An 18,355-nucleotide genomic window follows, 5' to 3' on the forward strand; every position below is an offset into this window, starting at 1 on the left:
AATGAGAAAGGAAGCCATCCAAATTTTTCCAACCAGGTTCTAAATTATACACTTATAATTCAGTTTTTAAAATTATGATGAACAATTATTATGCCTGTGGAAAATGGATGATGAAAATGTATTTTTCTCTGCTGATTAAGCTACTAATAAAACCTTATAATGCCATCGTCAATGAACTTTTCCACCACGTCCTATGCTACCTGATAATCTTGAAATGCTAGATAAAATGCAACAGAAAAATAAGGATTCTCAGGGTTTAGTATAGGAAATGGATGTGGTTATGTATTATGACACCACAGAGTAAAAATGTCAAAAACATAGTTAAGGAAAACTACCTAGCCTTGGAATTAAATAATGCCTGACTGCAAGTTTCCTTTAATCGAAAAAGGCTGATATTCCTCACTTTAAAAAGTAAACGCACAATTACAACATATACATGTATACACATAAAAAATTTATATGCATCCAAACATATATATGTATAAGTGGATATATGTAAGTTTGAGTGTGTATGAGTGTGTTATATAAATGTATTATGTGTATTTATAAATTTTCACATGTAAAAATTATACATTTAAAATTTTCAGTTGAAGAAGCTAAATTTGGAAGGAAGCAATCCTTTGTAAATACTCCATACTTTCAGGGAATATCATGGCTAACTTCAACATATTTGAGTATACAGTATCCAAATTCATTCACACAAAATTATTTTACTACTGTTAATTAAAATCATGTAGAAAATTACACTATGCAACAAAAATATTCTAGTGGAATATATTAAAAAATCAGTGTCTACCAATTCCTTCAAGTTCAGCTGCAGTTCATTTTTAGAATCTTCTTTGGCCAACCTTATGTGCTATGAAACAAACAGGTATACACTGTCCATTGATTGTGTGTTTTGTGCTAATTATTACTAAGCATTCAATTTGGCAACATTCAATTACCACAGGCCAAGAACTATCAGAAAGCAGTTAACACAAAAGATAAAATCCAAATTTTAAGAGAATATCCTGAATATTTACCAGTAGATGCTAAATTGACATGTACATATTCTCAATAATCTGCATGCGGTTTAAGCATGAAACTTTATAACTAAATCTTGCTTAGCAAGTTTTTTGAGCAAATTAAGAATTTTTACAAAGGAAAATCACCTACTGGTTCAATTTATTCTTCATTTGACAAGAGTTTAAAAATCCAAAATGGATTAAAACTAAGCTTAGCTAACCTACTACCAAATGATCAATGGACAATGGTGATAGTGATTGTAATTTTATACATACAAATTGACAAGTCCTCTGTTCATAGGAACTTTGGGTTAACCCAAGAGAAATGTCAATAAAAAGATACCATTTACTCAATATATTTGCAACTAAGGAAGCATCCCTACTATCAGTCAAAGCAAGTAACTAAAGTTTACCTTACTCTTCTCAAACACCCTCTTTATAGACTCCCTGCCCTCTTCAAATTACAAACTCAAAAGCAAAAGCACTCTAAAATTAAAATGTTTTATTGCCTTCTCATTTTATTTAGAAATCACCGTACATTCTAATGTGTAAATATCTTAGATGACCATTTTCAGCTTTCTATAAGATTTGCTAAAGACGACAATTTTCATCAATATGCATATCTAATACTTACTAATTCTCTCTGTAACTAAGAGTTTTTACAAAATGGGTAAAGAGTCAATAAATAGCATATGAAATTTTATTACCTATTTTGGGCACCCTATACCATACATCCTTCTAGTAAAAGCATCAACTAAATTATCTTCTTTATAAATGAAAGACAGTTATAATATGGAGAAACAAAATCACAGTAATAAGCAAATATAATACTTTGAAATATGTATTTCTGAATAACAGGATTTTCTTCTTCATTATATTTACTTAAATTGCTATTAATCTGCATTTTGAGCACGAGAAAGCTGAACTGGACAGAGAAGTAGAAAACAAACCAGTATAAAATACTGTCTTTTTAAGGCATTACTGAGGCTTTAAACTATACCACCTCTCTGAGAATTAACTATTTAATAACTTATATTTCTATTTTTAGATGTATTAACAGGAAAAAGAAAAAACTTTATAAAGTCATTTGATAGTGGTATAGAGCCATCATGTCCTCAGAATACTGCATTTAGAATTATAGTAAGTCCTATTTCAGATGATAGACATTGAAGTAAAATATAGAATACTTAAAAGAAAGATTATACAGTAATAGGCCATTAGAAAGTACTTTTGCCTTTCCTGCAGCAGAGAATTCAGAGAAATTAAGGTTCAATCAAAATAATTTTTTAAAACTCAACATTTCACCACATGGTACAAATGCCAAGAAATAGTAAAATTGCCCAAATCGTTATAACAGGACAGTAAAGCATGAACATTTATTAATACTTTACCATTAATAACGGACATGCTCAAAAGAAAATGTAGAGTAAGAGTTGAAAGAAACAGAAAAGGGAAAAGCAAATATCAAATTTTCCTTATACACAGGGCAAATCCTAAAAAACAGTGCTCTTATGCATAGTTCCAAAATGAAGCTATCTCAGGAGAGAAGTGTAATCATTGTTACCCATTATCTGCCACATCAAAGTTTTACGTCACCAAGATTATATAAGGCCTGCGTACCAAGTTCATCGTGCAAACTGCTGCCGCCTACAGCAGATGCATTGTCATGTGATGCTTCTAAGTGGACACTCCCATTTCTCACCAGCAAGGAGGCACTAGCACTGAGCACTGCAGCCTGGGAAGGGGGGCGGGACTGGACTTTGACCTGGGCTGTGGACTGCTGGTCTTGCTGACCATCTTGAAGGCTAGGAAAAAACATGGATTGGGGAGACATTACAGGGAAGAAAAGAGAAAACAATAGCTAGAAGTCAATATAGAAAACTAATTAAAAAAAAAAAAGATTTCAATGTAACCTAAGAAAGAGCCAACAAACTTTGTAAAATATGCAGATCATACTGCCGGCTTAAAATTTCTGGTCTTTAGAAATCTGATTCATGGTGATGAACACAGAAAAATTTCAATGTATACGTAAAGCAACCAATCTGTGACACCTTTCCACCTCAAGACAACAAAGTCCTAGTATAAGGAAAAATGTAGCAAAGAAGAGTCACAAGTACACTAAATATATGTAGGCTGTAGCTGGTCCCTCATAGGAAAAACCTATTTTTTAGTTCAATATGCATTTTTATAAATAACCTTGATATAATTATTCTAGAATTGTTCTTTCAAATATTCTGGCATCTCAAATTCACAATAAGACAACATTTCTATGCACTTGAAAACCAAAGAATCTTTATCAAATGCAACCAAGATGACAATTTTGAATCAAAAGAAAATCACAAACTAGTGAAGAAAACCAGAATAAAAAACACTGACTCAATCAAGTGAAATAAAAATGACTGCTGAGATGCTAGAAGAAATATAATTCATATATAAAGTGTTTTTTCTATCAAAAGCCTACATAGTTCTGAAATAAGGCCACAGGCTTTATATACAAGTGTTAGTTAAAATAATTATGTTCCCTTAGTGAATTTTGTTCTTATCTTTTCCAATTCATATCAAAGTTTCATTACAAGAACCATCGTTTTACAAAACCATAAAAATAATTTGGAAACCAGTAATTTCTCAAGGGATATTATAGTCTTTTCTGAATTTTACAAAAATTTAAAAATACTTAGTATTTTGTGATTATAAATGTTATTAAAATTATCTAAAGTATCTAAAAATTAGATAAAATTAAGAAACTATATTATATTCTTAACTCATTTTTTGTTTATATATATTTTAAAACACTATGAATTTTAACTTTCTTAGTATAACACTCAAATTTAAACTGATGAAACTCATGAAAACACTGAGTATAATTACTATATGTCATTTTCTACATAATGTTCAATGCATATCTGCACTATTATTAGACCGTTTAGGATTTAAAAGAAGTATGCTACTTAAAATGGCCTTATTCGGTAACTTTATCATTTTCATGAGTATCAACTTCTCTCTAATCCTTTGAATTAAACGCAGCGGTTTCTCTGATGTCTATAAAACAAGACTAATCCTGCTGCAGACTGGGAAGAGAGCTGTAATTTGAAGCAGAGTTGAGCCTTGAACAACGCGGGGGTTAGGGAGCCGAATCTCCAGAGTTGAAAATCCGCGTATAACTTATAGTGCCCCTCCTTATCCACGGTTCAGCGTCCAAAGATTCATCCAATTACGGATCATGTCACCCTACAGTATTTATTATCGAAAAATACCCACATGTAATTGGAACCACACAGTTCAAACCCATGTTGTTTAAGGGTCAACTGTAACCATGAAATAAGACTAAGTAAAACATACTTCACATATTGCTTAAAGCTGTGGTTATGGTAACAGAACACACTCTGGAACTGTACTGTCTAATACAGTAGCCACGCATGACTAAAGTAACTAAAATGTTAGTTCCTCATTCATGCTAACCGTATTTCAAGTGCTCAAGAGCTACGTAACACAGCTAGTGGCTACCATGGCTACCACAGCTACCAGAGTGAGCAGAAGCTAGTAGTTAGTGTGTTCTATACGGGACAGTGCAGATTATAAAATATTTCCACCACCACAGAAAGTTCTGTTACATTAATTTTTTTTCAGGCTTCTTTTAGAGCCAATAAAAAGTACATAATCTAGGGCTTCACTGGCGGCACAGTGGTTGAGAGTCTGCCTGCCGATGCAGGGGACACGGGTTCGTGCCCCGGTCCGGGAAGATCCCACATGCCGCGGAGCGGCTGGGCCCGTGAGCCATGGCCGCTGAGCCTGAGCGTCCGGAGCCTGTGCTCCGCAACGGGAGAGGCCACAACAGTGAGAGGCCCGCGTACCGCCAAAAAAAAAAAAAAAAAAAGTACATAATCTAAATAGAGCACAGGAATGTATGCAACATATTAAAAACAAATAAGTCTGCAAAACACTTACAATGCTTACCGGCACTAACTTTTTAAGTCATAACTATAAATAATAAGTCTGTCCTTGGAAGCCATCTAAAGTTATCCATAAACCTTACCAAAATGACCAAATTTCACAAGGGAGAAAATTTTAAGTAGCTCAAGTACTATGATCCTTCAGATTCAGAAGACAAAATTTTATAATATACGTATATATATACTCAACAAATTTTTCCATCAATTTCTTCACTTAAAAGTCATAAACAAAGGTGCTATACGGCAGTTAGATGTATTCTAATGTGAACGTATTGAGAATACGCTAATCTTCAACATATCAATATATAAAAGGTTTTCAAAATATTAGGCAGTGCACAAAAATCAACTCCAGAATAAAGAAACAAAGACAATTAGCCAAAATCTATGCAGTTGTAAATGTCCAGTTTCTGAACATCAAAAGCTAGACAAAAAGTATTTATGTCCCTTGAATTCCTGTTTTCAAGAATCGTTCAACAAGAAAAAAGCGTATTATTTTTGCACAAATTGCTAGGAAAACTATTCCTGGAGGTGGTACTTCACCTTAAGCTAACTAATAATTGACAAAAATTAATCTTTTTTACAATACCAATTATATATCAAAACTATCAGTTTCAGAAAAGGTAGCAACTATTTCACAACACAGCAAAAGGTAGAAATTTAGGTTTCTAAACCATTAATTATCAGTAGCATCACTGACACGCAGTCTCACTAATTAATTAACTCTTCTAATTTAAATGATAAAAAAATAGTTGGTCTTGGTCTTTCCTTCCTCTGTACCACTTACTTAATATTTGACACATTCTGCCTTACACTGTTATCTTTGTATGTATCTCCTCAACTAAACAATAAGCTCTAAGAGTATGATCACATTATTGCTATGAATCTCCAGAGAACACTCAGAAGAGTATCTTGAACACAGTACACAAGCAACAAATATCTGGTGGATTCCTTCCTGTGTACCACAAAATGATATGAATTTCCAATTATGGACTCAGTTATTACTATGACCTTATTTGATTACAAGTCTTTCAATCTTATATTTAAAAAAATAAATTTAAGGGCTTCCCTGGTGGCGCAGTGGTTGAGAGTCCTCCTGCCAATGCAGGGGACACGGGTTTGTGCCCCGGTCCGGGAAGATCCCACATGCCGCGGAGCGGCTGGGCCAGTAAGCCATGGCCGCTGGGCCTGCGTGTCCGGAGCCTGTGCTCCACAACGGGAGAGGCCACAACAGTGAGAGGCCCGCGTACCGCAAAAAATAAAAAAATAAAAATAAATAAATAAATAAATTTAAGAATACAGTAAAGCTTCTTTCCCTTCCCCCAAATGCACTGATGATTTATTTTCATTCCAGTCCATTAACTAGAGTTCTAAAAGATATCACATTTAGGCTGATAAATATAGAACTAACTCTTAATATTATTATAGAATTTTTAAATATTCATTTTTGTTTTTAGCTCTAGTAACTGGGAAGAATTAATAAGGGCCTACAAGGTTAAGTTAATGAACAAAAAAACTTTAAAAAGTAATTCTGAAATAGGATATTCTAACAAGCATAAAAAAATACATGCAAATTCTCTTTGTGAGGAAATTGATGATTCACCCCCAATCTTTGGAGACATATACTCTACCAAGTTGCTTTTTAGACTGTCGATTACTTACACTATTCATTAAACTTTAAAATAAGTTAATAGATTTTACTGATATTTATAGAGTAGTTATAATTAAAGTGTTATCATACCTATTCCATTTCTTTTTGACAAGTTTTTCAAGTTTTGCATAACCATGCTATCCTATATTTATTTAAATATGAGATTATTATGTAACTCACATTGAGAATACCACTATTACTTTACCTGAATATTTTTGCAATTAAAAAAGATGGTTTTATTCAATTGGTGTTTCTCCTAATTCCTCACAGCTAAATTTTATCTTATTTCATTCATAATGAAGTCAGCCTCTTTAAGATACATGCAATCTTTGTACTGGAAATACCATGGAACCTTAACAAAATCTACATGCTGACTGATTATTGGAAGACTACTTTCCAAAAATCCTAATGTGAGCCCTTTACAAATAAAGGGCTCACAGCATATCCTCATTTGAATGGTGATGTATTTAAAACCTTAGAAATCCTATGTGGTTGGCTGGAGTTAGAACAGTTCTTTAATATTCCACCAGGCAGAGAAAAAAACCAAATTTGTCTACATTTGTTTAGTGAGTGAGATCCAAAGAATGAAAGGATTTTTAAAGACTAAAGAGGTTAAAAAAGATTAAGAAATATCAACATGGAGTGAGAAGGTAAGCAAAGAATATGTCTATGGCAAGTATAATTCAAGGGGAAGAAAAGAAGAGGTTAGAAAACACAAAATAGGAAAAGTAAAATGAAATGGTGAACACCTTCTGCAGGTTGGGACTATACCCCAAATCCATCAGCAAAAAAAAGTTACCTCAGGGAGCAAAGGAAATAGAAGAGGAGGGCTCACAAAAAGTAAAGGCACTCAGAAAAGATTTCTAGACCAAATGTTTCTTTTCAATGGTTGCTTTCCCATTTTTATATTTTAAACATTGGTTTAACTAATCCACACTGCATTATAAATTATGTATTACTGCAGGATTAATTAGGAACATGATCTATGAAAGATGAAGTTCCTGATTGTAATGTAAAACTCAGAAAAACAATCCAGTCTTAAATCCCAAGGGGAATATAAAATAAAGCAGTGATTTACAGATATAAGGATTTTGCTACTTTCATGAACAAGATTTTAACAAGGGAAGGGATTTATCTCTTCAAACCTACCATGCATTCAACAGCAGTTATTTCACCAAATTTTCTTCCTTTTGAATTTCAAAATGTAGTAAAATAATTTGGGTAATGATGCTTTTGGACACAAGAGATTAATAAAAGCATACAGTATAATAACATACGCACTGCTTAAGCAAGCACATATATTTTCGTCCATATTTGTATTCTTTAAATAAAGCATAAGTCTTTTGAATAGGTTTTTTTATATTTCTAATTCAAGCCATAGGCTCATTAGATTTGACATAACTGAGAATAAAAAAGCTTAAGAATTTCAATTAAAAATTACTCCCAAGATTATAAATAGATGCTTTCCTAATTAGGAATATTGGAAAAATAATTTTTTTTTGTTCAGCATACTATAGAGGTTGAGAAATTCACCATAAATGTACATACAAATATATATATCTGTATATATATATATCTCCAATTGACCATAAGTTACCAAAAATTAAATATTCTAGTTCCGTGTCATTTACTAGGTCCTGGTGTTTAATTTTCAAGCAATGCAAAATAAAATATATTATATTTTAGTGAAATAAAATAATCAAACTGGTTTATCAGGCTGACGTCAACAAGCTCACCACTCAGTCCATATTTGTTCATACTGAACACTGTTCAAGGTGTTCGGGAAAGATACTGCATTAATATTACTAGTTTGGTGTAGGAAAAAAAATGAAAAGCTGACTTAAGGCCTCTATTTACATTTCTATAACTGCCCTAAAATAATTTTTGTGATTTAAAATTGGCTAAACCAATCTGATCATTTTGTTTAAATAATGCAATATAAGACATGCATAATTCAATAAGCTCAGTCACATGCAGAGAAAGCCTAAAGAAGCGTACAGTATAGGAGAGAAACTGGAAGAAAAAAGAAAAACAAAGCTATTTAATAAATGCTTTCTTGAGACTGACAGAACAGGTTAGAGGTCTGTTACATGCATGCTAAGCTTGGTGGAATTTTAAAATACCATACCTTAGGGGTGATCCGATGAGCAATGTAGGAGGGGTAGGGTTACTCCCTGCATTGTGCCGGCGCCGTACTGCCTGGCGCCTAAATGTGCTGCGTTCACGGCGAAATGACACTGCCTCCTCGCTGGCCTGTGCTGCTGCATTAAGACAGACTTAGGTCAAACAGGAGCCTAGGTCAGAGGCGTAAACAGCAGCTGAGCCTGTCCTCCCCAGATACGGCAGATTAACAGTGAACCTATGAAAACCTTTTGGCTCAGTTAGTCAAGTTCCCTCTACTTTGAGGGTGGGAAGTCAGGGACTACACACAATCCTTTTTATTAAAGATAACTGTTTCTTTAAAAATAATGTTTCTGATGTTATCTGGCCTCACCGTCTTCTCTTCAACCTCAATTTTCTATTTTAAGATCTCTGTTGTTTTAAATCTTTTTCTAGAAGTCTTATTTAGTCCCATATTCCTCTACTAGCCCTTTAAGTCAGCCTTAAAGGTACTGTATGTGTCAGTTCCAACCAATGGTAAAGGGGCATTAATTTCTTCCTTTCATGAAGACAGTAAAAGCAACAATGATAGTACCTGTGATGACGAGGAGTCAGGCAGTAAGTTTATCTCACACTACCCTGTGCCATAGTTTTGGCAGCATTAAATGAAACTGCTGCCTGCTATGCTGCACAACTAGCTTTTTAAATGCTCAATTCAAGGTAGCATGTGTATATGTTAACTGTAGAGTAGTTGGCTACCGTCAAACTTTATTCAACTCCATGCCCTCACACTGGTCCCCTCAACACTAGGAAGCAAATGTCAGCAAAATATCACCAAAAAAATTAGAAACCCATAGCTTAATCCAAAAGCAATAAAGTACAAACTAAAACCAAATATATAACAATGAGAAAATCGAAACTATGGCTTAATAGAATTACATAAAATTTTATAAAACCATGACTGATTTGGGTTTCTAAAACAAAACGCAAAATGATGTTTATCCATTTGAATCTAAAACAATTGTTTCCTATAGTGATCTAAATATTTTAAGAATCATTTTGATTTTGCGAAAGGGTATTTTGATACTAAATATGAATAAAGACAAAACAACTTAGGCCAGATGACATTTTTTTTTTACAACAAATGAAAATTTCTTTCTTTTCAGCAAGTATGAAATGGATTACAAAATCAACAGTGTTGTATTTTGACTTCAGTTCTCTGACAAGTGTTCTTGACATTTTGAAGGCGTTACTAATTCTCATCATTATTCTGCTTAGCAACAGCCATTTCCATCAATTTAAATGTTGATTTTAATAAAGTATTCTTTTAAATGTTTACACCTTTATCCCTTCCCCAGGCTGCCCCAGTGAACGTTCTTTGTGTAATTAACCCATTATAATTAGGAATATATGGATTACCTCCAGAAGACATGGACTTCTCTATCTTTAGGCAATGTTTTCTTTTATTAAAGGGATGACAAGCACAGAATTATTTCACCCACTTGGCAAGCTTCTGCCGGTAAGAAGTGTAAGTCACAAATAACGGGTCAACAATTTACATTCCTTCTTTCTTTCTCTGCTCACGCACTCCAGTGACATTCTAAAGTTAGAAAACTAAATCAGAATGAGGCTTTGGGGCTTTGAATCCAAACCAAACTTGACTCCCGGAGCTAATACTTCTTTTCTTTTCTTTCACCAGTTTTATTGTGATATAATGAGAATTCCTTTAATGTGAAAAGGCTGTTACTTGTGATGTAAAAGCTCATGTATACAAAAATTATATATGACCTGTGAGAACAAATAATGCTGATTAAATATGATTATTTAGAACTGTGCTGTCCAACATGGTAACCACTAGCCATATATGGCTATTTAAACTTAAATTAATGAAAATTAAAAGTTCAGTTTACCAGATTCATGACCCATACTTCAAGCGCTCAACAGTTGCATGTGGCCAGATACAGACACTTCCATCACCACAGAAAGCTGTATCGTATGGTGCTGATTTAGAGTCAAGGATGCCTGTTTGTCACTGTAACCTACAGAGCATATTGTGTGCTTTCCCTATTCCTGACAACCAAGACCTCAACAAAGGAAAGAGTAACCAGCACTGTCACTAAGAAGAAAACATAATATTGGCATGGCAGTCATTGGATGAAGGATAAAACAAAGCAAACAAGCCACTTGAAAGAAGAAATGAGAAGTTAGATGAGTGACTCATATACCTATTAATGGTTCTCAGACGTCAGTAAGGTTAATTTGGGTTATGAAATTTTAAGTCACTATTTTAAACCTCAATTCAAGACTTATTTTTGAAATTATATTGAAGATTTCTATTCTTTTGTTGTAATAAACTATTGCTCAATTCACAGGTCAATTCACTTCTCTTAAGAAACTATCAAACATTCATTCTAGTTTTAGATATGTTGTTTCAATCAAAATAACAGAGTAAATTTACCCAGATAGAATTTATAGGGGATAATTTAATCCATAAAATGTACTAAAATTATTCAGAAGGAATAGATGATCACTGAATACTGAGAAGAGGAAGAAGGGACATAGGAAACAGCTTTCTTTACTATCTTCCTTCTACTGAGGACTTAATGGGGTTAATTTAAAATAAAAGCTAGTTATTCCATAGTATTGGGACAAAAAAACAAAACTACAGTGTCCATTTGTAGTCAAAATGTTCTTTGGCTTCTCCAGAAGGCACTTTTTTTTTTTTTTTTTTGCTAGTAACATACCACTTACATTTTGTTATCTGCAAAATAACTATTAACATTATTTTCTTAAGAAAATAGTTTTAGAAACATATCAAAAGTTTAGACGTCCATAGAACAACATATTAAAATGGAGTTCTGATTACTGCCCATGTTATCCTCTGTAATATTCAGGGTATAAATAACCGATGATAAAAGAATATTCAATGTTTACTAGAGCCACCCGTTTAACAGTAGCTAGGATCACACATTCAGCTGAAAACACTGTGCTATTATTTATGGTCACACAAATAAGATTAAACCATGCCCCCCCTGGGAAGGTGCTACTTATATAGAACATTTCCATTTGGAACAGGTTCCAGTGGGGGTCCAGTTCTATTAGAGCCGAGGGGGAAAAAGTGTCTAAAGCTTAAAAATAATTTGCTGTAAGCATGCTCAGTCACATAAGTTATAGCCTTACTTGATGAAAATTCACTTCCACAATCCAACTACAAAAAACTCTTTTTGAATCCTTTAACTTTATAAGAGAAAGAAAACAACAACAACAAAATATTTTAACTAGGGAACCAGAGGGGAGAGAGAAAACACTTTAAAACCTGGTTTTGAAGTTGATATTGCTTAAAACTCAGTATCCCCTGGCAAAGAATAAAATTAACTAGTATAATAATGAGTATAAAATGCAAACAGTAAAAATTTAGCACTCTAGGTACAACTAAATTTTATGCATGTGTAGGTAAAGGAGAAAAAAACCACAAACATTCAAGTGATTCAAAAACCATGAATGGCAAGACAGATATAAAGCACTTTCAAGGACATATATTTAGACAAATGTGAATTTTTTAACATTTTTTAAAAAATTATAAGAGTCTTGACTTTCTAATTATTTCTTTGTGTTAAAAAGACTTCAAGAGACTGAATTACGATCATAAGTTTAAGAGATAACTTCAGATAATTTACCTCTATTTCTGGAGTAGTGATACAATCATTCAATTAAGTTTAAACATTCTCATGCACAAGGCACAGATATCCAATGATATTTTAGACAGCTGTGGTCTGATCTATTCCTAAAGACCACAGAGAAAACAAAATACACACCTCCCGCCTAAGGAGTTACTTCCCGTTTATCTCAACGAGTTAAGGAAAATTCTACACATTCTATAGTGAATTATTTTAATGCAGTATTTTTTTTTTAATATGGGGGTATTAAAACAATAGACTTCCAGTTTGTTTTAGTCTGTTAAAAAACAGGGAAAGCATTAAAGGCACTAATATACTTTCAGGATGACTGGGATGGCACAAAAGAACACAATTTGGTGAGGCAGGAGGTGAGGATTGTTCACACTGTATCTCAAAAATTGGAAAGTTATGAGCAAAAATACATATAGAAAAAGATGCCACTTAAAAATGATGCGAATCATACAGCTGACTGCTAGTGAAAGGATTCATATGTAATAAGCTGCTTTCTAGTTGTTACATGCTGCTATGGCTGGCCTCTTGTGATAGCTCAATGGCTAGTAAATGAATTGATAAAAATTTAGACAGAAGACACTGCTCAAGAAAGGTGTTGTTTTCAGAGGGCAGTGTCTATTGTAGGAAAAAAGGAGTAAATTTGGGAAGATCACGAAAATAAAAATGTGTGTTTTGGTACCACAGAAGCAAGCTGTTTAAGCCAACACTTTAAGAAAAAAAGATGAAAGTATGAAACAAATATATACACATTTCAGAAAATTAAAATATAAACATTCTGAAATACACTGAAATATTCTTCAAGGTAAAAATTATTTTACTTAAGAATTAAGTTACTATATGAAGAAATGAACATTCAAATGATTTTGCAAAAAAATTTTAAAGGAAATATTTTAGTCTAGGCATGAAATCCATTTTATCTAAACATCTTTTCCCTTTCTTACTTTCCATGTCAGTCAAGAATGATGCTAACATCAGCATGCAAAGATTTTGTTCTAATATAGAAACAAATGCTTACAAGCATCATTTTCTGGGAGGCCAAAGAACAAGAATCTGCTGCACAATTTCTAAGCATTCATTCTGAATTAAAATAATTTCCATCTATGAAAACATTTTAAAGGTCTACTCTATTTTTTGAGACATAAACCAACAAACAGTAGCAAACAACAGCAAAATTATTAGCTGTATCTTGAGTTAGAGAATTTACATATCTTTATTGATACTCTCCATAATCCCAGGCAGTCACACAAATATAGTTGGGTAGACAAAGTTAAATGATACTCTGGAGTCATTTAGGAACATTTCCTAAAAGATATATAGTTTAAGGATTACTTACTTTCATAGGTGGTTCCTAATCTTTTTGAATCCTTTGTGAATGGTCTGATAGACCCTCTCTCCTGGAAAACTGCACTCAGAAACAATTTTGAATATGTTTTCAGGAGACTCACATAATAAGGGATCATTAGTGAAGAATATATATTTGAAGTGACATATTTGAAAAGGAAAACTTCCTTACAAATGGCATCAGTGTCTTAGTTTTCATAATAAATCTAAAAAGCACTTGACACATGGAAGCTTGTTAGAGTCTGATCATTAACTGTGAGACATGCTTGAACAGTTATTATTACTGTTTCACAATTGAGGAAATTGAGACACAGGTTTAATGGCTTGCCGGACTATCCAGTTAGTAATTAGAGGTGGTATTAAAATGTAACTGTTTGAATCCTTATACAGAACTTTACTGCTGCTAGAAAGAATGGGCTGGTTTTGGGAATTTGATACACAAACCCTTATTTGCCTCATCAATAAAATACCTCTTTTCTTGACACTGCTTTAAAAGAAGATAATTTTTTCAAGTAACTGAAGCATACAAACCTGCTTACTACATCTAATGAGCATTCTTCTATGTGGTTTTATATGTCTAAGCTTTCTTCTCAGTACAGACTAAATATAATACAATCTTTCCTTAGTCACATACATTTATTAGTGCGTTATACTGTAATACAGCATTAAGTTATGATACTATGATGTCCTTGAACAAATTAACATAGTTTGCCCTGGATTTAATGACTCCCTACCATTCTGTTTTTGGCACTGGTGTGTATGGTTATTCCAGCTTCCGTAGAATTAGCAGTGCATTTCTTCTGCTGTCATTATTTTTAGCCTCTACAAGCACCCCTCTCTTTCTACTAATTTTCTTCTTCTCACTTACTATCTTGACTGGGAAATCAGAAAATTAAGTTTCTTAGAATTTAGAGTCCCTCTATTCAGTAAAATAAAACAGCTTTAATCCACATATTCTTGTCTGTTCAGTGGTCTTTGTCTTTTTTTTTCAATGATATTTGGGATCAAATTTACATGCATGGTACAAACCCTCATAAACTGTTTATCAAGAAGGTTTGGTTTTTCTTTAAATAAAGTGATATTCCCTTAAAAAAAGACTATCTTTGGTTCCTAACACAAAAATATTATAATAGGATCCTATTTCATGCTTATAAAATAGTGACCCAAGTATTACATTTAAAATAATTTTCTCAAACAGAAAAACAGAGGTTGAGAAATTCAGAAAAAAATACAAAGAATAACAGAATGAATATAAACCTTCCTATTCTGGTTGCTCTTTACAGTCTGTTGAATCAGGCAACATATAAGTTTAAGTTACCCAAAAGAAAACAGGATAATTTTCTATCGTATATAACTTGTCTGTACTTTTTATTCCTAAAATACTAGTCATAAGTTATTAAAGATATGCTTTATAATTATAAAAGAAAAATTAAATGCAAAAACAAGAGATCATCAATAGAAATGTCTTAGCCTGAATATAAAATTTTCCTGCCTAAGCAATCACAGAACATTATGGATGAAATCCAATTTTAACCGAAGTACTAGATCAACGGTGAGACGTCCTATGAAAACAATCATTTGCTATGTGACTCAGTATCAAAAGAAAAGTTATATGACCTATTGCTGCCAAGGTAAGATTAAAATCCGTATTACTAGATTAGATGTTAATAAAAATATTTTTCTTTTTGGTATTATGTAAGAAATTAGGAATTCAGATTATTTATTTTTACTATTATTGAGTTTCACAATGGCACAATGAGAGTATCTTTAATGTTTTTCTATATCTAATCATTTTCTTCAACTTTAAGGACAGGATACATATGAGTAGTGTAACAGACTGGCCTGTGAAATAGAAACATCAGCACTATTAAGCTGTTACTACGTGCCAGGCACTGTTGTAAGCATTTTACATCTATTAACTCCGTTAGTCCTCATAAAAACCCTGTAGGATGGGCGAAGCTGGGGCGAAGTGAGAGTAGCATCGACATACATACACTACCTAATGTAAAACAGATAGCTAGTGGGAAGCAGCAGCATGGCACAGGGAGATTGGCTCGGTGCTTTGCAACCACCTAGATGGGTGGGATAGGGAGGGTGGGAGGGAGGCTCAAGAGGGAGGGGACATGGGGACATGTGTATGCATGTGGCTGATTCGCTTTGTTGTGCAACAGAAACTAACACGGTATCATGAAGCAATTATACTCCAATAAAGATCTATTAAAAACAAAAAACAAACCCCTATGGGATAGAAACTACTATCATCTCCATTTTAAGATGAGGAAGCCAAGGCTTAAGAAGGTAAGCAGCTTTCCCGGAGTCACAACTACAATGAGCCCATATACTAACAAGGATGTATGACTCCGTGTCACTGTATTAGGTACCTGCTATTTTAGAATATTTTATTTTACTATTTTAAAGTACACTTCCTTAGTTCCATCCTTCCACAGGACCAACACCCATTCAGCTTAAAGATAAGACAAAAAGAAATCATCAGAGAGCTCATTAACACGTCCAAATTCATTAGGATAAAATCTACTTATGGTTTATGTATAGCCATGTGAATGGTCAAGCAGTATCCTCTGTTGTGCTGACACATTTCAGGAGTAGAGTATGTAAAGCAGAACAGATAGCCAAGAAAAATTTCTCCTAATTATCAAAAAGAAGTAACAATCTAATAAATTTTACAAAGTACTTGGGAGTCTATATAATTTTTAAATAATGAAAACCAAAATATATCCCCTCCCACTACCACCAATCATCCAAAAAGCCCAAACAAGACCCTCATAAAATGTCATGAAAACCAACTAAATATAAATCCAATACGTTTAAGCAGTTTAGTTTTGATCTTATTTTTATTCTAAACACACTGAAGCTCAAAGAAAAATAGCCCCGACAATGCCTTCCTTTGGCAAAAAATGTTTTTTAACAGCCCGGAGATGATTACATTTATTCCACTAAAGTGCCTGGATATTTTTAGTTCATTATTTGTTTCTTATTAACAGTCAATGATTTGTTTTATTAAAAAAAAATAAGAACACAAACAAAAGCTGGAATCTCGAAAAATGAGGGCTCATCTTAGTCAAAGATCAGCACTGAGAAGCAAATAAGACCTTCATATAACTTTTCCTAAAAAACAGAACGCCCCACGTCCCTGTGAAGAGGAAATGGCATTTTAAAGACAAAGACATAAGATTTACTATAGCTCTTACATATATTTTAGTATTTACATTTCAACAATATTTAGAACAGCAATATTTTTCTATCATTGCATATTCACTCTTAAAATTTATTTTAATGACAACTTTAATAAAAATTAAGCTATAATTTAAAACCCAATGGTTTCTTGCATATTGTGAACATATCTGATATGATTTGTGTGAGAAATCACTAAAAGCATTTCAGACCTTTTATAAAAAACATAATGATACCCATATCAAAGACTTGAGGGAATTTAATTATTATATTGTCACCAAATGATTATAACTTCAGATATAATTAGTTCTCAATATTTAGGTCTGACAGACTAGTTTCTTCCTTAGGTACTAAAGATCATTTTTTTACATTCCCATTAGAAATTAATCTTTGTTAGAAACTATACCAAAAGAAGAGAATGTCTACCACATTATGGACTTTTAAAACACTGTGGGTGAAATTAGAATTCTTTGAGAGAAAAAGCTTGTTCCTTGTTTCAGAATGTTTGTGCAAACAAAAAACTCAGCTTAACTTTTCCTAAAAGACTGAACATTACTACACCAACAGACTATAAACTTTAAAACTAAAGATATAAGCTTTATTAAAGGATATGAGGTGGAGGATAAAAAAGCCACGTGCTAGCTAGCAACACAGGACTTCACTCTTCTGATTCTAGTCAAGAATGAGACTCCATAATAAGCAAACAGTAAGCAAACTGTTCTGGGCAGAAGGAAATACCAAGAAACAACTCTGAAAAAACAAAATGGCCAATACACACTGACAATATAAAATCACCTATCAAATTTTGCACAATTCCTCATAAACCTGAAATAAATAAGCTATTACTTTAATCAAAACAGCATCACTGTTATCATAGGGAGCACCATATATCCACTAATGGACAATAAATGTCAATATAAACTATAAACGCTGATTAATAAATTTGATGTGAAGTTACAGAAAAAAAATAAAATGTTTTTAATGCCTAAAACTTGAGTAAGCAAGAAATAAAACCAAAGAGACAGACAAAAAAAGAGCCACAAGTTTTCAAAGTACACAGTCAGAGCTAAAGTAATATTTGGACAAATCTTATATAACAGGTTGAGCGACCTGATTCTGAAAGTTCAGTAGCACACATTGTATAAGAGAGAACTAAAAATGGTTTGGCGCCCTAATAAAATTCTACATTTTGTTGTTGCTATGGCTGTACAAAGGAGGAAGGGGACCAATTCTTTGTTACTCCTGGTAAAACATTAACAGGTGGCAAATGGCTTAGAAAAGGTGAATGCCCTCAAGAACAAACTGACATACTCAAATGATACAACGAAAAAACATTTTCTTGGTGTTCACACCAAAACCTTTTCTAAGATAACCATCTCCTTCTTCATGGAAAGAAAGTTTATTTTAACAACATAGTGGAAGAGGGGCTAT

The 18,355-nt window shown here is 33.1% G+C and overlaps 1 protein-coding gene across 6 annotated transcripts in view; it reads right to left on the reverse strand.

Annotated features, from left to right (window-relative positions):
- Positions 1-18,355, reverse strand: part of PCNX1 (pecanex 1) — a 171,087-nt gene that overhangs the window by 93,488 nt on the left and 59,244 nt on the right. For 3 of the 6 annotated variants that reach the window (XR_010942113.1, XM_067731819.1, XM_067731797.1), the window contains exons 7-8: positions 8,731-8,863; positions 2,625-2,809 (exon numbers count right to left, since the gene is read on the reverse strand). The exons of 2 other annotated variants lie outside the window; for them this stretch is intronic. Coding sequence is in view for 3 of the 4 variants with exons in the window: in XM_067731819.1 (XP_067587920.1) it covers positions 2,625-2,809; positions 8,731-8,863 (318 nt within the window). In the remaining variant the exon portion in view is untranslated. The remainder of the gene's footprint in view (positions 1-2,624; positions 2,810-8,730; positions 8,864-18,355) is intronic. One more of the 6 variants, XM_067731811.1, reaches the window with a different exon arrangement.

This window comes from Pseudorca crassidens, chromosome 1, assembly GCF_039906515.1.
Source record: "Pseudorca crassidens isolate mPseCra1 chromosome 1, mPseCra1.hap1, whole genome shotgun sequence".
Classification (NCBI taxonomy): Eukaryota; Metazoa; Chordata; class Mammalia; order Artiodactyla; family Delphinidae; genus Pseudorca; species Pseudorca crassidens.